At 49.8% G+C, this 24,180-nt stretch overlaps 1 protein-coding gene across 3 annotated transcripts in view; it reads left to right on the top strand.

The window, feature by feature from the left end:
- Positions 1–24,180, top strand: part of LOC138971880 (uncharacterized) — a 38,945-nt gene that overhangs the window by 12,145 nt on the left and 2,620 nt on the right. For all 3 annotated transcript variants that reach the window (XM_070344719.1, XM_070344718.1, XM_070344717.1), the window contains exons 11-16: positions 58–1,589; positions 2,494–2,746; positions 6,603–6,884; positions 14,758–14,913; positions 16,325–16,482; positions 16,737–16,954. In XM_070344719.1, the coding sequence (XP_070200820.1) occupies positions 58–1,589; positions 2,494–2,746; positions 6,603–6,884; positions 14,758–14,913; positions 16,325–16,482; positions 16,737–16,954 (2,599 nt within the window). The remainder of the gene's footprint in view (positions 1–57; positions 1,590–2,493; positions 2,747–6,602; positions 6,885–14,757; positions 14,914–16,324; positions 16,483–16,736; positions 16,955–24,180) is intronic.

Below are 24,180 nucleotides of genomic sequence, written 5' to 3'. Positions count from 1 at the left end.
TGTATTAAAAACAAAAGAAACCAAATGAGAAGAACAAGACATGTTTTCTCTCTACAGATGGAGAGCCTGAAGAAGACGAGTGAAGAGATGCTGATGGCCATGGGACTCAGCAACGACCTTGACCTCAACATCCCCGAGCTGCTGTTGCTGGAGACGCTGGTGGACAAGTTCGACAAGGCCTGCACCGCCTCCTTCCCCGTCCCCACCCCTCCCCCTCCCTCCTGTGACGTGGGCGTGGCCACTGACTCCGCCTTCCTCAACCCCCCTTCAGTCCACGAGGCCTGTCAGACGGACCCTGCGCCTGTGTCTTGCTCTTGTGGGGGGACGTCTTCAGGCGCTATAGACTTGAGGTCTGGCGGCGGCTCCCTTCGTTTGGGGGGTCTGGGCATCTTGAGTCTGGCTGTGGGCTGTGGGGGGCAGGGGGATGTTGCCTCAGTGGCATCATCAGCCTCATCTGACACACGCGTTGCCACCACCCCAGCAGCAGTGGCCAAACCACACCACAAAAAGCACCTGGCGTCTCAAGCCAGTCGGGTTAAAGCAGAAGCAGACATAGCGCTAGCAGCAACGATTTCACTCGCATCTTCACCTTCAGCAGTGACATTCTCATCATTGACATCACCAGCTCTAACAGCCACAGCACAGGGAGCAGTGACATTCTCATCATTGACATCACCAGCTCTAACAGCCACAGCACAGGGAGCAGAGAGTGTGCTGAGGGTGGAGACAGATGCACGGTGCAGCAGTGTCCCTGCCCGCTCTCCCACCCCCACACACAGAGGCGTCGTGGGTAAAGCACGGAAGAGAACGTCCACCCCAACCTCTGCCCTGTCCCCATCTCTCCCCACCCACCCCTCCTCCCAGCCGCCGCTACCAGGGCAGACGGCACGGGCAATCCACCACTCATACGGCACGCGAGCCGCGTCGCGCACACCCACCAGACTTGTCGACCCCGGCACCTTTCCCCAGCTACACGGTGTCAGCAAGAGTGGACACATTAGCGAGTCAGAGCGCGTGAAGCAGGAAGCCGGTGACAACGGCGGTGACGCTCAGAGTCAGATGGCCAAACACAGGGGCCGCACCAAGAAAGGCAGGATCGCGGCCGCCCTGTCCGAGGCCTTCGTCAAATCGTCACAAGCTGCTGAAGACTTCAGAGCCTTGCAAGGGAATGGTGATGACAGTGAGAGGTTGTGTGACCCACAGACAGACGGTAGTCGCGTGTCTCCCTCTGTCCTCCCTCACAGCATGGAGGGTGTAGCGACAACTTGTACGGCCCCATCTACAACCACAGCGCTGACAGAGGCCAAGCGCAGCGCACCGAGGGCGTACCGTAAGCGGCTGATCCAGTCAGTGGTGTCCAGCCAGTCCATCCTGGCCAGGAAGCAAAGCCTGGAGGACGGTGGGGGTGGAGGGGGGAGCGTCACCTGGCAACACGACGTCAAGGAGGAACTGGGCGGTCACTCACATGCGAGCACTGGGGGCCAGGGAGTGGGGGAGGGGGAGGAGCACTGGGCAGCACACACGGAGCACCTCAGGGAGGCTCTACACTCCCCCTTCACAGCAAAGCGCAAGAAGAAAGGCAAAGCAAGGTTGGTTTGAGACAAACATCAACTTGCTATGATAAACGTACAAACACAAAAGACAGACACTTTGTGATATAAAGTTCAACCTTAGCAAAAACAGGCTTCTTTCAGGGCCTAGCATTGTAAGAACTTTACGCCGAAATAACATCTCCAGTACGCGGAACTCGATTTGGTGTACGCCGAAATGCAAAAACCTGTTATTCCCAAACGGTAAACCCAAACAGTTCCAGCTTTCGTTTTGTGCGCCGTTCGGTTCAATTCTCATTCGGTTTGACAGTTTGCTTGAGCACGCACTTCCTCTGGCATCGCGCGAGCATGCTTTGTGCCGGTGTTTTGTGGCTCTAGACTTGAAATAATGTCTCGAAGCGACATTGTTGAACGTGGTCAGCCATTCAGTGACAAAGAATCCAGGTATTCCTGGAAGTGGGAATAGCTGAATTTCGTTCCGAAGGCGGAAGGCAAGTCAGAAGAAGTAATGTGCCGATACGGACTATGGACTATGGCATAATTTAGTTGCGCAATCTTCTTGGGGGGGGGGGGGGGGGGGGGGGGGGTCATTTTAGGTAAAAAAATCTTCAAAAAATCTTCAAATTCGGGGCTTTGCCTCTGGACCCCACTTGGGGCCTCCTGCGGCCCCCAGACCCCCGCCTTTGTAAGCTGAACTCACTTTTTCCAATGCTAGGCCCTGTTCTTTATGCTGAAGATCATTGCAAGTCCCCTTTCATTCACATATATATGCAAATCTCTGTTTGAACTTAAAACACTGACAATGTTTATGAGTGCAGAAGAAAGTTTTGTTTTTGTTTGTCAGTGTTGAAGACAATGTCTGTGTTGAAGACAATGTCTGTGTTGAAGACAATGTCTGTGTTGAAGACAATGTCTGTGTTGAAGACAATGTCTGTGTGTGCAGACGGATGTTGCTGAGCAGCCAGAGTAACAATGGAGGGGTGCGGGTTCGAGCCCCGCCCAAGAAGCGAGCCAAGATGGAGCTGGAGTTTGAAAAACTGATGCGAGAGGAGATGGAGGAAGAGGATGAGGAAGAGGAGGCAGCGGCCATTGCAGGGGGGATAATCCAGGCATTGGAACAAGGAGAAGCAGCCAGTAGCAAGGGTGTTGAGGGGTCGGGACAACAGCAGACTGCTACGGCAGGAAGGCGCATCAAGGTATGTGGTTGTGTTTCATTTCCTCACTTTCACCTCACAAAAAAAAATATATATATATAAACTCGGAGGCAAAAGAAACGCAAATAAAGGATGCGTTAATTAAACCTTTAGGGACTTGAAATAAAAATAAAATAATGATACTAGCATGTTCTGCACGTGTTGTTTTAGCGGTCTTATCTTGTCAGAACCGTGTTTGCCGTTATCTGGGTCACACATGAGGTCTTGTTGACGGGGATCCCAAACCGTCATGGGGACCACTTTCAGCACATGCACAATGTGGAAAAGCAGCTTTTCGTGTTCAGAGTGTTCAGGCAAGCTGTACCGTACTCACAAAACTGTTACAACATTCATTTCTGCGACACAGGCGCGATGCCAAGACTATCACCAGATCAGCGCCAACAGGCGATCGGGAGACTTGATGCCAGACAATCAGTTCAGCAAGTTGCTAGGGCATTTGGAGTAAATGTCACCACGGTTTATCGCCTGCAGCAACGTTTTCATGCCACTAACAGTACATGCGATTTACCAGGACGTGGCAGACCCCGGGTAACAACAGCCCGACAAGATCGCCATCTTGTCCATCAACACCAGCGAGATGTATTCGAAACTACCGCCAACACAGCCCGTAACACATTTGGGGTGCATGGACAACCCGTCAGTGCCAGAACTCTACGTCGACGCCTTGGTGGGCAGAACCTGGTAAATCGGCGTCCTGCTCGACGTCCTGTCTTGACAGCTCAGCATCGCCTGGATCGTCTAGCCTGGGCCCAGCAGCATGCCCACTGGCGTAATCGGGACTGGCGGAGGGTTCTTTTTTCGGACGAGAAGCGCTTTTGCCTGGAACCTGGTGATGGGCGTGTCCGGATCTGGCGAAGACCTGGACAGCGGTTTGCTAACAATAACATCCTGCAGCATGATCGATGGGTAGCACTAGGTGCCAGCGTCATGATATGGGGCGCCGTTGGTGTCAATTAGCGAGTGGGACCTGTCGTCTTTCAGAACGTCGGCCAAGGTCGTGGGAATGGTGTCAATGCAGACCGCTACATCAATCAAGTCCTGCGTCCCTATGTGGTTCCATTTGTCCAGAGGTACCGGAACTGCCTGTTCCAGCAAGACAATGCCCGTCCCACGGCTGTTCCAAGCTTGTTTTTAAGGCCCGCGATGGGGAGTGGTAAAAATAGCCAGCGGCACGATATCACTGCTTGCAGACTGTCAGCCGGCGACTTTGTCTGCGCATCGCCGTTTGCGTTGTGCTGCGAGGCATATCAGCGCAGTTCAACGTTGCCAGAGACCAAAGAAGCGCTTTACTCTACCTCGCAGTGGCGGCTTACTGGAGGAATGTTCATTATCTGTGCTCGCCTGCCAGCAGACCACAGGCACACCCAATAAAGTTCGGACTTGTACTGGCAGAGCGCGAATGCAAATTCTTGTAGGCGTACATAGACACAACATAACATATACAGACAATAACGCCAACAACACTTCAACAGCATATGAATGGAATACAAACAAATCCGCAAATCGCGCACAATACACCAGTTAAAAAAATAAGGATTACCAAAACGGCGTGCAGAAACTACACTGACTCGGAGAGGAGAAACATTTATCACACGATGTGGATAGCAAACATTAAAATAAAACAGACAAGTCAAGCATAAAATAAACACAAATACTGAAAACACAATAAACAAGGGTGAAACAAACAAAAATATGTGCTTGCCGACAGTCAGTGTGTGTGCGTGGTTTGTGCGTCAGCGGTGCGTGTGTGTACGGGCCCGGCGCGCGTTTGTGCGTGCGTACGTTCTTGCCGCGCGTGCGTTTGAATGAGAAAGAAGAGAGAGAGAGAGAGAGAGAGAGAGGATTGAAGAATGAGGCCACGGTATCTGTCACATGAATGTAGACACACACACACACATCTGGTATGAAACGCTGACTCACCGAAAGCTGAGTTCCGTTATTCTGTAACTACGCGTACGGGAAAGTCAAAGGCTACTCCATCCTGGTTAGGTAATCCAATTGATAGAATCCGATTCTGCCTGGAGACTTACTTCAGACGGGTTGTCAGACGATCTGAGCCTTGTCAATCGCATATCAACATTTGGAACAGAAAGTCCGCGAGAAAAAATCGGCATTCATTTCTTCTGCGATGTTTAGGCCGTATAACCTTGCAAGATCCGACTCATACTTTATGCACAATTTTGCTGGGTTAGTGTCATACTTCCTCTTCGATCTTTCTCCACATATTCTGCAGAGAGCTTGGAGTCTCTCAAAGTGAAGGCTTTCCTCATGCGCCTGTGAAGCCATACTCACCCCAGAGCGCAGCTACAAAAAATGTGGGAAGCAACACAAGCCAACAAATAAAAGCATAGAAATAAAACACACGGACAATCCTGCCGCATTTCCCTTCTGTTGGATAGAACTACCATTCACTGAATGAAATCCAAAGTTTGAAGATAATTAAAACTTGAATGTTGATGCAGGGTAACATTTTTGTAACACCACACACCGCTGATATCCAAGTCATATTATGAGTACAAAAATCAAAAAGCGGGAAGCAACACCTAATCACATCCTACTAGAAATAAAACACACGTGTGAATATGCACCATTTCTCTGTTACTTCAAGGAACAACCATTCACAGACACAATTCCAGAGTATGAACACAAACACATGTTGCAGTCCAGAGCGAAAATGATTTAAACACACCAAATTGTGAAAAAAACCCACACAGCACTTCCCCGACACATGCAGTGAGCCGCGGCTGCGACCTAGAGTAAAGCGCTTCTTTGGTCTCTGGCAACGTTGAACTGCGCTGATATGCCTCGCAGCCCAATGCCAACAGCGATGAGCAGACAAAGAGTGCAAAGGTGTTAGGTTACACATCCTGCGTGCTGGAAGGTGTGGCTGGGTCGCTATATATATACACTTTGCACGGGCTGTACCCTCCTCGCCTGTAAACTAAAACAGCAGAAAAGGGGCCATTGGAACAGCCGTGGTCCCCATACTGCACGTGCTACCCAGGACAGGTTGCGTCACAACAGCGTGAACATTCTGCCTCATCCTGCTCGATCTCCGGATCTCAACCCAATCGAACACTTTTGGGACATCATGCAAAGAAGGATTAATGCCCTTGCCCGGAGACCCCGCACAGCAGCAGAACTGCGTGCTGCCGTGACCCAGGTGTGGGCTCAGGTCCCTCAGCAGCAAATTAATCATCTCGTCCTCTCCATGTACTGGAGGTGCGCCACAGTCATCAACGCCCAGGGAGGAGCAACACGCTATTGACTTTCAACAGTCTTCAAACAGTGTTCAGTGGAACATGGCACGTCATGCTCTCATCCCAATACACTTTTCCGTATGGTTTTTGTATCGGTCAATTCGTTTCCTTGTTATTGTTAACCCGAAATAATTAATTCGACATTAAAATTCATGGGTAACCCATCTTCACTGCAGCATTTGCGTTTCTTTTGCCTCTGAGTTTAATTAAAAATAAATAAATAAATCTTGAAATCAATTATAAAGTCTCAAATTGTTACCAGAATGGGGGCTGCTTTGATGGGATTGTATGAGGATACATCAGTTCTTAGTCACATTTATCAGTTCAATTTCATTGTGAATTTTCCTCATCTGTGTATTTATGCTAGGTATACAACAATCAGAGTATGAAGTTTACTTGTTAGTTTCTCTTGTTGATGTTTGTAGGTATCTTACTACCCTATCTCTCTGTCCCTCTCTGTTTCTGCCTTCGTCTATATTGCTTCTGACTTGTTGATGTTTGTAGGTATCTTACTACCCTATCTCCCTGTCCCTCTCTGTTTCTGCCTTCGTCTATATTGCTTCTGACTTGTTGTTTAGATGCCGTGGACCAAGCCCGGCAAGCGTCCCCGCTGGATCAAGAAAGACAAGCTGAGCTCCCTGCTGATCGAGCTCAACCAGAAGGCCGGCAGCGTCACGCAGAGCGACTGTGCTTACTTCTGTCGACTCTGCGACAACCAGTTCCTGCTGCCCAAGCGATGTCTGTCGCACGTCATGACCACCCACAAAGTGCCGGAGGCCGAGGTGATTGACAGCATTCTGCTGCGACAGCGGCACGACGGGGAGACACATGCTGAGGAGACCGGCGTCTCGGAGAACCTGGTGAGTTGGCCTCCATCCCTCGTACAGTGCAGCCTCACTTTTAACCAGACCATTGCCCAGATTTCAGATTTGTAACGTTTGAAGTTACAAGTGTGAAAAAACATGAGCTTTTTAGAATCTTCTTTGTTTTTGTCACGTTTCACTATATCACTTAAGGTGATTATGAACCGGTTAATTACTACTAATTAACTAACCACACCACGATCCACTCTCGCAGTCATACAATTAAATAGAGTCAACAAAAGTATAAGTTTCAGACGCCTGTTTATGTATAAACTCGCCACCTCCCTCGAGCCTTCACTCAAAATATGTTCCTTTTACGTTCTCAACACGTAAAAAACCCGTGGTCACTGACAAAATGCCAGTAGTATATAGAAAATTATAGTAACACGCTGAACCCGTGTAAATACAGTCAAATGAGAATGTTCTGTTCAAAAAGCTCTAGTTCATGCAGGGGTCAACACCCCACGTTGTCACTACTCCAATGAAATCACAGATAAGAAAAGACAACGGTGGTCAACGGGGTGCGTAAGACACGGTGCACTTAGCTTTCTTTCTGTATGCTGGTTAGCCGGTATGCTGGTTAGCCGGGTTGCTGGTTAGCCGGTTTGCTGGTTAGCCGGTTCGCTGGTTAGCCGGTCCGCTGGTTAGCCGGTTCGCTGGTTAGCCGGTCTGCTGGTTAGCCGGTTAGCGTAGCTTCCTCAGGTCCCAGCTCCAACGTCTGCAGCTAGCAATGTCCCGCCAAAGGCAGCCGTGCAGCAGGTACAGGAAAACGTAACGAACGAACGAAGGCTGCAAACAGAAAGCATCGGTGCACTAAACATGTCTGCTACCCCTCACCCACCACCTTTAAACATGTCATCTTTAAATATCTCATCGAGCACGTGGACCTGCACAAAACGGACTTTTTACAACAACAAAACAGCCATTTTCCGTCCTTCTCTCCCTATCTGCAAAAACCATATACAGATTAGTATTTTAGCGTCACAGAGAGTAAATTATGCGCTAACCTGGAAAGAACAACAGAGAGTATTTCATTCCACAAACACAGACTCATCAACAGCGTTAAATAATGATTTATTACCTCAAAAGCCTATGATTGTACTCTCATGGAAGCAAAAATCCGCTTCCTCCCTGGAACAGCCTCTGTTCGTCAACAGTGACCGAAAACCTCCAGAACCCCTTGTCGAATCCTTATGCGAAAGCCATCGCCGACGAAGGAATGTTGACGACTTGTCCTCAGCAAAGTACTGGCAGTGAGACAGGAAAAACTAGTGGAAGCTCCCCTAGAGTGCCGAATACAATATTCGGTGAAAAACCATCATACTCTAGAAACTGTGTATTAGATCCTTCCCCTTCTGCCGCTGGGTGTCAAGTGCCCCGTGCTTGTGTCTCTCCCAGACAACCTAGCCAATAACACGTGACTGACCTTGTCACAAAACCAGTCCAGCTATACACAATTCTGCCTCCCAAGCAGAAAAAAGACACGAGAAACTCAATCCGTGAAAATCCCGTGCGCGCTGTCAGCGAAAAACCGTCAGCCCTATGACAGCAGAAACCCTCACTGTGAAACTCGTGCACTACAAAACATCCGTGCTCGTAGAGCACTGTCAGCAAACTCTGCTGTAGCCCAATATCACGCACAGGCGCTTTCTATCATAATCGACCAAGAACAGGCACTCCACTGAGTGACACTTTCTTGGTCTCTGTCACCCGATCGTGACACACCTCCCCTCTTCAAGACGAAACCTCGGTTTCGCTCACAGTCATGTTCTCCTCTACAGCCCGAGAGAGAAAGTCAGCTCCAACATTGTTGGCGCCCGGAATGACGCGTACCGTGAATTGGTACGGTTGGAGAATCAACGCCCAGCGCATAAGTCTGGCGTTTGCCAACCTTGCAACCTGAAGATATTGCAGAGGTTGATGGTCTGTTTCCAGACAGAAAGGTCGTCCTCAAGAACGAGCAACCCCTCGTTTCACCCCTGATAACTGCAACCTTCTCTGTCTTCTTGTCTTTGTTCTTCTGGTCTTTGTTCTTCTCCCCGTAGGCTGTCCTCTCTATGTAGGCGCGCAGCAGGTTGGCGTGGTACAGGCGTGCTTTCCCGTGCATCATGATCCTGTAGTCGTTCTGGCCCACCCTCGCTGTCACCTCAAAAGGTCCTTGCCACTGCAGTTGTAGCTTGTTGTGTTTGACAGGTAGAAGTAGCAACACCCGTTCTCCAATCTTGAAGCTGCGCGGCCGTGCCTTGCGGTCGAATCCTCGCGCGTAACGCTGTGCTGCTCTCCCCAGGTTCTCTTGAGCCAGTTTGCAGGTCTCTTCAATCCTGTTCCTGAGTTCTACGATGTAGGTCGCTGTCGTCTGCACCTCCTCGTCAGCTTCTTCGTCCGTCCAAGCCTGACGCAGGATAGCCATGGGACCGCGTACCTGTCTGCCGTACAACAACTCAAATGGGGAAAAGCCCAAGCTCTCCTGAGGAACCTCGCGGTATGCAAAAAGCAATGCTGGGATGTACCTGTCCCACGTGCGTGGTTTCTCCTGAGCTAGTTTCCTCAGCATGGTCTTCAAGGTGCCATTGAACCTTTCCACCAGTCCGTTGCACTGAGCATGGTAAGGAGTGGTGAAGTGCTGCTCCAGTGATAGCAGTCGTGCTGCCTCCGCCATCACTCCTCCCGTGAACTGCGTGCCTCTGTCGGTGAGTACCTCTGATGGAATTCCCAGCCGGGACCACATAGTAACCAGAGCCTCAGCTACTCGCGTGGCTTCAATCGATTTCAGAGGGATCGCCTCTGGGTATCGAGTAGCGTAGTCCACCATGGTCAAAATGTATCTGTTTCCGTCCTCAGACGCAGGCAAGATGGGCCCGATGATGTCCACTGCCACCCGACGAAAGGGTTCGTCGATGAGCGGCATCTTCTCCAAGGGGACCTTCCTCACCCTTCCTTTGGCAACCACCTTCTGGCACTTATCGCAGGATGCACAGAAACGTCGGACATCCGTGCAGATGCCTGGCCAGTAAAAGTGGCGCCAGACACGATCCGTGGTCTTCTTGGTGCCAAGATGACCTCCCAGAATCGAGTCGTGTGCCGTTGCCATGACACCCTCGCGAAACTCGCGAGGCACGACAACCTGTTTGAATGTACCTTCTTGGTTGCTGAACTCACGGTAGAGCAACTTCTTGTCCCTGAGGAACTTTGACCTCCCATGCTTCCCGCTCAGCTTCACCTTCCCCGACTTCGCGTGCTCCCGAGGAGTTGCTAATGTCGGATCAGATGCCTGAGCCTTCGCGAGAAGCGCGGGGGTCACGTTCCCCAGGGCAGCTCGTGCAGCAGGTAGGGGTTTGAGAGGTTTGTCCTCTCGCTCCGCCTGTGCCCGCGTGAGCACTGAAATGACGTCGGGAGACCGATAAACGGGAACCTCCCTGGTGACGCCGTCCACAAACTGAACCCGGTTTCCAATGAGCAGGTCGCATGGAGGATCGTCCATGACGACGGCCACAATGGTCCCCGTGAACAACGGTGTTACGACCTTGATCACTGCCGTGTTCAAGTCGTAAGCGTGAGATGCCTCGGCCATTCTCACCCTGATGCTGTCTCCTGTGTAGGCCATAGCTGGAACTAGACTCGCCCGAACCACTATCATGTCTGCTCCTGTGTCCCGCAGACCTTCGCCCTTCACTCCGTTAACGTAGACGTTGCAGTGGGGCTGGAAATGTTTCCTGGAGCACGGAACGCAGAGTTGTGGAATTGTGCATGAGCTCGTGACGTCCCTTAACTCCTCGCTGCCAACAAAGTGTACGCCCTTCTGGTCAGCCTGTCTCTTGTGGCAGTCCTTCTTCACGTGGCCCCGCTTGTTGCAGTAATAACACTGGATGTCAGTTCTGGAACTTGATCCTTTGTGTCCCTGATCGTCCTTCCCGTCCTTGGGTCCTGAAGAACCTGAATTTCCCGATTTTCCCGGCCGTGAGCCTGAAGATTTGCCGGAGATCGCCTGGGCGTCCTCGTGTACTCTGATCCAGTCGGCTGCCTCCTGAGTAGTCTTAGGCTGGTGCTCCTGCACGAAGGTCACCACCTCAGGTCGCAGGCTGGACATCAGTTGCTCCATGACAATGAGGTCGGCAAGGTCGTTGACGGTCCAGTCCTTTTCGGCCATCTCCACCCAGCGCCGCAGGTAGAGATTAAGGCGTGCCACAAACTGATGGCTCAGCTCGCCGCTCAGTCTCTTGCTGTTACGCAGACGTCGTCTGTAGGCTTCCGCAGTCAGGTTGAAGCGCTGGAGTAACGCCTTCTTTAGTGCCTGATAGTCTCTCGCCTCGTCGTCATCCAAAGCGTTGTAGAGCTGCAATGCGCGTCCTTTTAAGCAGGTGCTAAGGCGGCTAGCCCACGTGGCCTCTTCCCACTTCTGGTCAGATGCAATGCGCTCAAACCGGCGTAAAAAGTCGTCGAGCTCGTCCTTGTCATCGTCGAATGTCGGCAGTCTCGTACGGTCGGCAACAAACGTCGGCGCGCTAGCCTGAGTAAGCGTACCCTTCTCGGCCTGTAGCCTAGCTAGTTCTAGCTGGAGATCGCGATCCGCCTGTTCCTTCCGGTCTAGTCTGTCACGTTCGTCTTTCTTTTCTTGTCTGTCACGTTCGGCCTGTCGTTCCCTTTCTTGTCTGTCAAGATCGTCTTTCCGTTCTCTTTCCTGTCTGTCTCGTTCGTCTTTCCTTTCCTGTCTGTCTCGTTCGTCTTTCTCTTTCTTGTCCTGTCGGTCACGTTCGGCCTGTCGTTCAGCCTGTCGTTCCCTTTCTTGTCTGTCAAGTTCGTCCTTCTTTTCCTGTCGGTCACGTTCTTCTTTTCTTGTCAGTCGCTCAAATTCTTCCTTCCGTTCTACTTCTAAGCGTTTTAGAACGCTTCGGGCTCTAACGCGTGCGTCTCGCTCAGTCGGTTGCTCACTACCAGGAGTCTCGAAGGTTATTCTCCTCGTCGGAGATCCCCCTGTGGCCATGGTTAGTTTTAGCAAAGCTTTATTACCAAAGTAAGTCTAACGCAGCTATAGCTAGAACACGCGGTGATGAAAGCGGTGGATACAAAAATCCAGCAACCGGAAAATGCAGAAGAAAAATCCAAACGGTGTAGAACAAAACGCGTAGCCTACTTTATGGCTGCTTTTTGCGGTGAAACAAAGTGTTTCCCACAGCCGTGGCCTACTTTATCGGCTGCTTTTTGCGGTGAAACAGAGTGTCTCCCACAGCCTTGGTTAGGACAGAAGTCCTCGGACCCTTCCCCCCCAAAATTCCAACAAAGTCAAAATATGGAGAAAAATCCAAGTAAAACAAGACGGTAGAAATGTAACCTGTTACAAAATGCGAAACAACAATGTAGAGAAAACTGAGTAAAACGAATAACAAATCCGCTAACCCCGCTCAGCTCTCTGCAACGGAAAACTCTGAACGTACAACAACAAAGATTCACAAACAAAGGAAAGGGAAGTAATCACAGTTAGCGCATACAATAGCTTACAAATTACAATTTACATTTCCTGCAAGATGTGAATCGCTTAAGGTGTGGTATATGATCAAAACTATACAAAAAAGGGTAGCACCAAGCAGAAAATAAGTCGAGCACTGACGAGATTATCTGCTCTTAGTTATCCTTAATTGGTGGGTCTTTATCAGTTGGAAATTAACTGAGTAAATCCCGGCTTGGCCCCCATGTGTCACGTTTCACTATATCACTTAAGGTGATTATGAACCGGTTAATTACTACTAATTAACTAACCACACCACGATCCACTCTCGCAGTCATACAATTAAATAGAGTCAACAAAAGTATAAGTTTCAGACGCCTGTTTATGTATAAACTCGCCACCTCCCTCGAGCCTTCACTCAAAATATGTTCCTTTTACGTTCTCAACACGTAAAAAACCAGTGTTCACTGACAAAATGCCAGTAGTATATAGAAAATTATAGTAACACGCTGAACCCGTGTAAATACAGTCAAATGAGAATGTTCTGTTCAAAAAGCTCTAGTTCATGCAGGGGTCAACACCCCACGTTGTCACTACTCCGATGAAATCACAGATAAGAAAAGACAACGGTGGTCAACGGGGTGCGTAAGACACGGTGCACTTAGCTTTCTTTCTGTATGCTGGTTAGCCGGTATGCTGGTTAGCCGGGTTGCTGGTTAGCCGGTTTGCTGGTTAGCCGGTTCGCTGGTTAGCCGGTCCGCTGGTTAGCCGGTTCGCTGGTTAGCCGGTCTGCTGGTTAGCCGGTTAGCGTAGCTTCCTCAGGTCCCAGCTCCAACGTCTGCAGCTAGCAATGTCCCGCCAAAGGCAGCCGTGCAGCAGGTACAGGAAAACGTAACGAACGAACGAAGGCTGCAAACAGAAAGCATCGGTGCACTAAACATGTCTGCTACCCCTCACCCACCACCTTTAAACATGTCATCTTTAAATATCTCATCGAGCACGTGGACCTGCACAAAACGGACTTTTTACAACAACAAAACAGCCATTTTCCGTCCTTCTCTCCCTATCTGCAAAAACCATATACAGATTAGTATTTTAGCGTCACAGAGAGTAAATTATGCGCTAACCTGGAAAGAACAACAGAGAGTATTTCATTCCACAAACACAGACTCATCAACAGCGTTAAATAATGATTTATTACCTCAAAAGCCTATGATTGTACTCTCATGGAAGCAAAAATCCGCTTCCTCCCTGGAACAGCCTCTGTTCGTCAACAGTGACCGAAAACCTCCAGAACCCCTTGTCGAATCCTTATGCGAAAGCCATCGCCGACGAAGGAATGTTGACGACTTGTCCTCAGCAAAGTACTGGCAGTGAGACAGGAAAAACTAGTGGAAGCTCCCCTAGAGTGCCGAATACAATATTCGGTGAAAAACCATCATACTCTAGAAACTGTGTATTAGATCCTTCCCCTTCTGCCGCTGGGTGTCAAGTGCCCCGTGCTTGTGTCTCTCCCAGACAACCTAGCCAATAACACGTGACTGACCTTGTCACAAAACCAGTCCAGCTATACACAATTCTGCCTCCCAAGCAGAAAAAAGACACGAGAAACTCAATCCGTGAAAATCCCGTGCGCGCTGTCAGCGAAAAACCGTCAGCCCTATGACAGCAGAAACCCTCACTGTGAAACTCGTGCACTACAAAACATCCGTGCTCGTAGAGCACTGTCAGCAAACTCTGCTGTAGCCCAATATCACGCACAGGCGCTTTCTATCATAATCGACCAAGAACAGGCACTCCACTGAGTGACACTTTCTTGGTCTCTGTCACCCGATCGTGACAGTTTTACAGTCATATAGGCCTGAATGTGAATGTTTTCTTCTTCTTCTTCAGCGTAATGGTTTCAAACATGGAGACTGCCAGGTGAACTGAAAAAGGAAACGCACTTGGTCTCTGATAACCATATTGGTTGAGGGGACTTTAACATTTTGTAGCCACGCAACCAACAAGCCGCTTTAAGACCTCCACACATCTGAGGAAATTAGGCCTGAAAAGAGAGGGAGTCTTGAAGCTAAAGGAAATTTACAGACATTATTAACGGAAGATCTGAAAAACTAGGGAGGAGAGTCTTAAAATGAGGGGTCTCAATGGTTGGGGGGGGGGGGGGGGGGGAGAGAGTTTTTGGTGTATCTTATTTTAGGTTCTGTCTATCCTAACTGTTCTTTTGTTATCTTCTATTTCGTCTTATTCGTCTGTCTGTAAGATTACGAAAAGAAGAGTCGAAACCATGAGCTTGATGTAACGTTAGTCTGGGTGCTGCTTCGAGTAGCGATAGAGATTGTGAAGAATGTTTATGAATTAGGAGTCACATATAAACGACAAGTCCTCTGTACTTCATGTTGGTGTGGTGTGGGTGTTGTCGTCTAGGTGTGTGACATGTGTGGATACCGTAGCCGTGACAACACGACATACTACCTGCACTACCACAAGTACTTCAAGCACGGCATCCCGCTGCCCAAGGGCTGGACGGCCTACACCTGTGATCTGTGCGGCAAGGAGCTCTACACCAAGTTCCAGCTCAAGGTATGGTGACTCACATGCCCCTCTTAACTACTAAACAAATCAGAGAAACTCAGGTCCTATAAAGAACGGTAACTTAAAAATGGAGGTACAATGTACCTTTACAGAAATTAAGAACAGAAAATCAGAAAAAGCTAGGTCTTAGGGCAGGGAGGGTGTGTGTGTGTAGGTGTATGTATGTGTGTGTATAGGTGTATGTATGTGTGTGTAGGTGTATGTGTGTGTAGGTGTATGTGTGTGTAGGTGTATGTATGTGTGTGTAGGTGTATGTGTGTGTAGGTGTATGTGTATGTGTGTGTAGGTGTATGTGTGTGTGCCTGTGTTGATTAGCAAGCTTTTAGGCAGCGATGGTCCAATGACAATGTACAACCTGGACAGGACGTATATAGTCATCTTCAAAGTAATGCATCCTTTGCACAAAAGCACCCATACAGAGGTGGGAAGGGGAAGTGAGCGAGGGAGAGAGATGGGAACCGCTCTCATAAAGCTGGCCCCACCCTCATAACGCTGGCCCCACCCTCATAACGCTGGCCCCACCTTCATAACGCTGGCCCCACCCTCATAACGCTGGCCCCACCCTCATAACGCTGGCCCCACCTTCATAACGCTGGCCCCACCCTCATAACGCTGGCCCCACCCTCACAACGCTGGCCCCACCCTCATAACGCTGGCCCCACCCTCATAACGCTGGCCCCACCTTCATAACGCTGGCCCCACCCTCATAACGCTGGCCCCACCCTCATAACGCTGGCCCCACCCTCATAACGCTGGCCCCACCTTCATAACGCTGGCCCCACCCTCATAACGCTGGCCCCACCCTCATAACGCTGGCCCCACCCTCATAACGCTGGCCCCACCTTCATAACGCTGGCCCCACCCTCATAACGCTGGCCCCACCCTCATAACGCTGGCCCCACCCTCATAACGCTGGCCCCGCCCTCATAATGCTGGCCCCACCCTCACAACGCTGGCCCCACCCTCATAACGCTGGCCCCACCCTCATAACGCTGGCCCCACCCTCATAACGCTGGCCCCACCCTCATAACGCTGGCCCCACCCTCATAACGCTGGCCCCGCCCTCATAACGCTGGCCCCGCCCTCATAACGCTGGCCCCACCCTCACAACGCTGGCCCCACCCTCATAACGCTGGCCCCACCCTCATAACGCTGGCCCCGCCCTCATAACGCTGGCCCCGCCCTCATAACGCTGGCCCCGGAGAAGTGGACATCTCTAACATCTCGCTCCCCCACCACAACAAATGAATACACACATGCAGGAAAAGGAATAACAAAGGGTAGCGCCGTACTGTATGGCAGCTCTCTTTACCCAGTGAGAAAGCGGCCCAACTTTCCAGGAGGGTAACCTCACAGGACTATACATTTTATTAAATCTTATCTGATCTAACTGTTGCAGGATCACAAGCGGACCCACGCAGAGAAGACGCCCTTTGTGTGTGAGCTGTGCGGGGCGGGCTTCCAGAGTCGCAGCAACCTGCACAGCCACGTTCTCCACCGCCACAAGGAGGAGAAGAAACATTCGTGCAACGGCTGTGATCGCACCTTCAAAACCAGGTAAGCTCCCCCCCCCCACCACTCCATGAATTACAATCCTCCCCCTTTTGAAGGATTTTCTCCAATGAAAGCAGTTTTTCCTCCTCCAAAAATCTTGTTTTCGTCCTCACTAAGTGCCTCAAGCCTGTTCGTCTTGTCTCTCTTTTGCCCAAAGTTATGTGTCTCATCAGAATTTGGTTGAGGTGGTCAAATGGCCCACAGAACTTTTTTCCCAGGATGAACCCTGAAAGTGGACGTCTTTTTTTGCCCCCCAGAACCCAGCTAGCGGTGCATGAGCGGACCCACACGGGTGTGCGACCGTTCAGCTGTCCTCAGTGCACGTACCGCTCCACAACGCGCGGCAACATGCGGCTGCACCTTGTCAACCGACACAAGATGCCCAACACCGTGGCGCGTGATATCATGCGCGACATGAGGCCGGACGTGGACCTCTCCCTCAAGCCCCTGTGGCAACAAGTTGCGTCAGACACCGGTGAGTTGGTGTTGGGGTAGGCTTGAGTGATGGGGGAAATGTTCCGCGTAGCAGACCTGCCAAGCCTCGCCAAGCCTCAAGTGTGACCTTTTTTCAAAGTTTTCAGCGTAGCAAATAATATTTATTTTAAGTGTACCATTGTCTAAATTTATTTGCATGCCCGCATTTAACGATTTATGCTATTTCATTCAAGAATATACGTGTCACGTTTCAATATATCACTAAAGGTGATTATGAACCGGTTAATTACTACTAATTAACTAACCACACCACGATCCACTCTCGCAGTCATACAATTAAATAGAGTCAACAAAAGTATAAGTTTCAGACGCCTGTTTATGTATAAACTCTCCACCTCCCTCGAGCCTTCACTCAAAATATGTTCCTTTTACGTTCTCAACACGTAAAAAACCAGTGTTCACTGACAAAATGCCAGTAGTATGCAGAAAATTATAGGAACACGCTGAACCCGTGTAAATATAGTTAAATGAGAATGTTCTGTTCGAAAAGCTCTAGTTCGTGCAGGTGTCTCACACCCCACGTTGTCACTACTCCAATGAAATCATAGATACGAAAAGACAACGGTGGTCAACGGGGTGCGTACGACATGGTGCACTTAGCTTTATCTCTGCTGCTGCTGCTTAGCCGGTATGCTGGTTAGTCGGTCCGCTGGTTAGCCGGTTCGCTGGTTAGCCGGTCCGCTGGTTAGCCGGTCTCCTGGTTAGCCGGTCTCCTGGTTAGCGTAGCTTCATCAGTTCCCGCCAGAGTCAGCCGTGCAGATGTCACAGGAACACGAAACGAACGAATCGGATCGAACGAACGAAGGCTGCAAACAGAAAGCATCGGTGCACTAAACATGTCAGCTACCCCTCACCCACCACCTTAAAACATGTCATCTTTAAATATCTCATCGAGCACGTGGGCCTGCACAAAACGGACTTTTTACAACAACAAAACAGTCATTTTCCGTCCTTCTCTCCCTATCTGCAAAAACCATATACAGATTAGTATTTTAGCGTCACAGAGAGTAAATTATGCGCTAACCTGGAAAGAACAACAGAGAGTATTTCATTCCACAACACAGACTCATCAACAGCGTTAAATAATGATTTATTACCTCAAAAGCCTATGATTGTACTCTCAATGGAAGCAAAGTCCGCTTCCTCCCTGGACCAGCCTCTGTTCGTCAACAGTGACCGAAAACCTCCAGAACCCCTTGTCGAATCCTTATGCGAAAGCCAACGCCGACGAAGGAAAATTGACGACTTGTCCTCAGCAAAATACGTGGCAGGGAGAAAGGAAAAACTAGTGGAAGTTCCCCTAGAGTGCCGAATATAATACCCGGTGAAAAACCATCATACTCTAGAAACTGTATTAGATCCTTCCTCTTCTGCCGCTGGGTGTCAAGTGTGCCGTCCTTGAGTCTCTGACAGACCACCTAGCCAAATACACGTGACTGACCTTGTCACCAAACCAGTCCAGCTATACACAATTTTGCCTCCCCAAGCAGAAAAAGACACGAGAAACTCAATCCCTGAAAATCCCGTGTGCGCTGTCAGCGAAAAACCGTCAGCCCTATGATAGCAGAAACCCGCACTGTGAAGCTCGTGCGTTTCAAAACATCCGTGTTCATTAAGCACTGTCAGCAAACTCTGCTGTGTCCAATATCACGCACAGGCGCTTTCTATCATAACCGACCAAGAACAGGCACTCCACTGAGTGACGCTTTCCTGGTCTCTGTCACCCGATCGTGACACACCTCCCCTCTTCAAGACGAAACCTCGGTTTCGCTCACAGTCATGTTCTCCTCTACTGCCCGAGAGAGAAAGTCAGCTCCAACATTGTTGGCGCCCGGAATGACGCGTACCGTGAATTGGTACGGTTGGAGAATCAACGCCCAGCGCATAAGTCTGGCGTTTGCCAACCTTGCAACCTGAAGATATTGCAGAGGTTGATGGTCTGTTTCCAGACAGAAAGGTCGTCCTCAAGAACGAGCAACCCCTCGTTCCACCCCTGATGACTGCAACCTTCTCTGTCTTCTTGTCTTTGTTCTTCTGGTCTTTGTTCTTCTCCCCGTAGGCTGTCCTCTCTATGTAGGCGCGCAGCAGGTTGGCATGGTACAGGCGTGCTTTCCCGTGCATCATGATCCTGTAGTCGTTCTGGCCCACTTTCGCTGTCACCTCAAAAGGTCCTTGCCACTGCAGTTGTAGCTTGTTGTGTTTGACAGGTAGAAGTAGCAACACCCGTTCTCCAATCTTGAAGCTGCGCGGCCGTGCCTTGCGGTCGAATCCTCGCGCATAACGCTGTGCTGCTCTCCCCAGGTTCTCTTGAGCCAGTTTGCAGGTCTCTTCAATCCTGTTCCTGAGTTCTACGATGTAGGTCGCTGTCGTCTGCACCTCCTCGTCAGCTTCTTCGTCTGTCCAAGCCTGACGCAGGATAGCCATGGGACCGCGTACCTGTCTGCCGTACAACAACTCAAATGGGGAAAAGCCCAAGCTCTCCTGAGGAACCTCGCGGTATGCAAAAAGCAATGCTGGGATGTACCTGTCCCACGTGCGTGGTTTCTCCTGAGCTAGTTTCCTCAGCATGGTCTTCAAGGTGCCATTGAACCTTTCCACCAGTCCGTTGCACTGAGCATGGTAAGGAGTGGTGAAGTGCTGCTCCAGTGATAGCAGTCGTGCTGCCTCCGCCATCACTCCTCCCGTGAACTGCGTGCCTCTGTCGGTGAGTACCTCTGATGGAATTCCCAGCCGGGACCACATAGTAACCAGAGCCTCAGCTACTCGCGTGGCTTCAATCGATTTCAGAGGGATCGCCTCTGGGTATCGAGTAGCGTAGTCCACCATGGTCAAAATGTATCTGTTTCCGTCCTCAGACGCAGGCAAGATGGGCCCGATGATGTCCACTGCCACCCGACGAAAGGGTTCGTCGATGAGCGGCATCTTCTCTAAGGGGACCTTCCTCACCCTTCCTTTGGCAACCACCTTCTGGCACTTATCGCAGGACGCACAGAAACGTCGGACATCCGTGCAGATGCCTGGCCAGTAAAAGTGGCGCCAGACACGATCCGTGGTCTTCTTGGTGCCAAGATGACCTCCCAGAATCGAGTCGTGTGCCGTTGCCATGACACCCTCGCGAAACTCGCGAGGCACGACAACCTGTTTGAATGCACCTTCCTTGTTGCTGAACTCACGGTAGAGCAACTTCTTGTCCCTGATCGTCCTTCCCGTCCTTGGGTCCTGAAGAACCTGAATTTCCCGATTTTCCCGGCCGTGAGCCTGAAGATTTGCCGGAGATCGCCTGGGCGTCCTCGTGTACTCTGATCCAGTCGGCTGCTTCCTGAGTAGTCTTAGGCTGGTGTTCCTGCACAAAGGTCACCACCTCAGGTCGCAGGCTGGACATCAGTTGCTCCATGACAATGAGGTCGGCAAGGTCGTCGACGGTCCAGTTCTTTTCGGCCATCTCCACCCAGCGCCGCAGGTAGAGATTAAGGCGTGCCACAAACTGATGACTCAGCTCGCCGCTCAGTCTCTTGCTGTTACGCAGACGTCGTCTGTAGGCTTCAGCAGTCAGGTTAAAGCGCTGGAGTAACGCCTTCTTAAGTGCCTGATAGTCTCTCGCCTCGTCGTCCTCCAAAGCGTTGTAGAGCTGCAATGCGCGTCCTTTCAAGCAGGTGCTAAGGCGGCTAGCCCACGTGGCCTCTTCCCACTTCTGGTCCGATGCAATGCGCTCAAACCGGCGTAAAAAGTCGTCGAGCTCGTCCTTGTCATCGTCGAACGTCGGCAGTCTCGTACGGTCGGCAACAAACGTCGGCGCGCTAGCCTGAGTAAGCGTACCCTTCTCGGCCTGTAGCCTAGCTAGCTCTAGCTGGTGATCGCGATCCGCCTGTTCCTTCTCTTTCCGTTCTTGTCTGTCACGTTCTCTTTCTTGTCTGTCAAGTTCGGCCTGTCGTTCGGCCTGTCGTTCCCTTTCTTGTCTGTCACGTTCATCTTTCTCTTTCCTTTCTTGTCTGTCCCGTTCGGCCTGTCGTTCTTGTCTGTCAAGCTCGTCTTTCTTGTCCTGTCTGTCACGTTCGTCTTTCCTTTCCTGTCTGTCTCGTTCTGCCTGTCGTTCCCTTTCTTGTCTGTCAAGTTCGTCCTTCTTTTCCTGTCGGTCACGTTCTTCTTTTCTTGTCAGTCGCTCAGATTCTTCCTTCCGTTGTACTTCTAAGCGTTTTAGAACGCTTCGGGCTCTCGCGCGTGCGTCTCGCTCAGTCGGTTGCTCGCTCCCAGGAGTCTCGAAAGTTATTCTCCTCGTAGGAGATCCCCCTGTAGCCATGGTTAGTTTTAGCAAAGCTTTATTACCAAAAATAAGTCTAACGCAGCTATAGCTAGAACACGCGGCGATAAAATGGATACAAAAATCCAGCAAGCGGAAAATGCAGAAGAAAAATCCAAACGGTGTAGAACAAAACGCGTAGCCTACTTTATGGCTGCTTTTTGCGGTGAAACAAAATGTTTCCCACAGCCGTGGCCTACTTTATCGGCTGCTTTTTGCGGTGAAACAGAGTGTCTCCCACAGCCTTGATTAGGACAGAAGTCCTCGGACCTTCCCCCCCCAAAATTCCAACAAAGTCAAAATATGGAGAAAAATCCAAGTAAAACAAGACAGTAGAAATGTAACCTGTTACAGAATGCGAAACAACAATGTAGAGAAAACTGAGTAAAACGAATAACAAATCCGCTAACCCCGCTCAGCTCTCTGCAACGGAAAACTCTGAACGTACAACAACAAAGATTCACAAACAAAGGAAAGGGAAGTAATCACAGTTAGCGCATACAATAACTCACAAATTACAATTTACATTTCCTGCAAGATGTGAATCGCTTAAGGTGTGGTATATGATCAAAACTATACAAAAAAGGGTAGCACCAAGCAGAAAATAAGTCGAGCACTGACGAGATTATCTGCTCTTAGTTATCCTTAATTGGTGGGTCTTTATCAGTTGGAAATTAACTGAGTAAATCCCGGCTTGGCCCCCATGTGTCACGTTTCAATATATCACTAAAGGTGATTATGAACCGGTTAATTACTACTAATTAACTAACCACACCACGATCCACTCTCGCAGTCATACAATTAAATAGAGTCAACAAAAGTATAAGTTTCAGACGCCTGTTTATGTATAAACTCTCCACCTCCCTCGAGCCTTCACTCAAAATATGTTCCTTTTACGTTCTCAACACGTAAAAAACCAGTGTTCACTGACAAAATGCCAGTAGTATGCAGAAAATTATAGGAACACGCTGAACCCGTGTAAATATAGTTAAATGAGAATGTTCTGTTCGAAAAGCTCTAGTTCGTGCAGGTGTCTCACACCCCACGTTGTCACTACTCCAATGAAATCATAGATACGAAAAGACAACGGTGGTCAACGGGGTGCGTACGACATGGTGCACTTAGCTTTATCTCTGCTGCTGCTGCTTAGCCGGTATGCTGGTTAGTCGGTCCGCTGGTTAGCCGGTTCGCTGGTTAGCCGGTCCGCTGGTTAGCCGGTCTCCTGGTTAGCCGGTCTCCTGGTTAGCGTAGCTTCATCAGTTCCCGCCAGAGTCAGCCGTGCAGATGTCACAGGAACACGAAACGAACGAATCGGATCGAACGAACGAAGGCTGCAAACAGAAAGCATCGGTGCACTAAACATGTCAGCTACCCCTCACCCACCACCTTAAAACATGTCATCTTTAAATATCTCATCGAGCACGTGGGCCTGCACAAAACGGACTTTTTACAACAACAAAACAGTCATTTTCCGTCCTTCTCTCCCTATCTGCAAAAACCATATACAGATTAGTATTTTAGCGTCACAGAGAGTAAATTATGCGCTAACCTGGAAAGAACAACAGAGAGTATTTCATTCCACAACACAGACTCATCAACAGCGTTAAATAATGATTTATTACCTCAAAAGCCTATGATTGTACTCTCAATGGAAGCAAAGTCCGCTTCCTCCCTGGACCAGCCTCTGTTCGTCAACAGTGACCAAAACCGTCCAGAACCCCTTGTCGAATCCTTATGCGAAAGCCAACGCCGACGAAGGAAAATTGACGACTTGTCCTCAGCAAAATACGTGGCAGGGAGAAAGGAAAAACTAGTGGAAGTTCCCCTAGAGTGCCGAATATAATACCCGGTGAAAAACCATCATACTCTAGAAACTGTATTAGATCCTTCCTCTTCTGCCGCTGGGTGTCAAGTGTGCCGTCCTTGAGTCTCTGACAGACCACCTAGCCAAATACACGTGACTGACCTTGTCACCAAACCAGTCCAGCTATACACAATTTTGCCTCCCCAAGCAGAAAAAGACACGAGAAACTCAATCCCTGAAAATCCCGTGTGCGCTGTCAGCGAAAAACCGTCAGCCCTATGATAGCAGAAACCCGCACTGTGAAGCTCGTGCGTTTCAAAACATCCGTGTTCATTAAGCACTGTCAGCAAACTCTGCTGTGTCCAATATCACGCACAGGCGCTTTCTATCATAACCGACCAAGAACAGGCACTCCACTGAGTGACGCTTTCCTGGTCTCTGTCACCCGATCGTGACAATACGTCTTTACAAAAGTTTATTTGGTAAGCAGGAACATTATTATCCCCATTTCAGTGTAGACAATGTACTTTAATCTGATGCACCTGTCTCACCCCTTATTGGTCAACGAGCTTCTGGGCTGATAACGCCAGACAACTCCTGTGATCTTGCCGCGAGGTTCTGGGCTGATAACGCCAGACAACTCCTGTGATCTTGCCGCGAGGTTCTGGGCTGATAATGCCAGACAACTCCTTTGATCTTGCCGCGAGGTTCTGGGCTGATAACGCCAGACAACTCCTGTGATCTTGCCGCGAGGTTCCGCCTGTTACCATTGTCTTTTTACCGTGTAAAATACACGACTTACACACAAACTATTACCAAAGCGACATGCTATATGGGACCAATGCGCGGTTTTTTCCTTTCTCGTGTGATCTTGCCGCGAGGTTCCGCCTGTTACCAACCGAAAGAAAGAAGGGGCATAACCTCACCAGAACCGCCCATTGACATGAAGGAGTTGTTCTCACTCAACTTTCTTTTTTTAGTAGCCAGGACATTTTGACTGGTACATATTGTTAGTCCAGGTACAACTGACCTACTGACCTACTGTCCTACTGACCTACTGTCCTCTAAGTCTGGGAAGAAGAGGGGATAATGTGTTCCTGTTGCT

This window comes from Littorina saxatilis, linkage group LG7 (genome assembly GCF_037325665.1).
Source record: "Littorina saxatilis isolate snail1 linkage group LG7, US_GU_Lsax_2.0, whole genome shotgun sequence".
NCBI lineage: Eukaryota > Metazoa > Mollusca > Gastropoda > Littorinimorpha > Littorinidae > Littorina > Littorina saxatilis.
The sequence above is the reverse complement of the archived record's forward strand: the minus strand, read 5'-3'. Positions and strand labels throughout refer to the sequence as shown.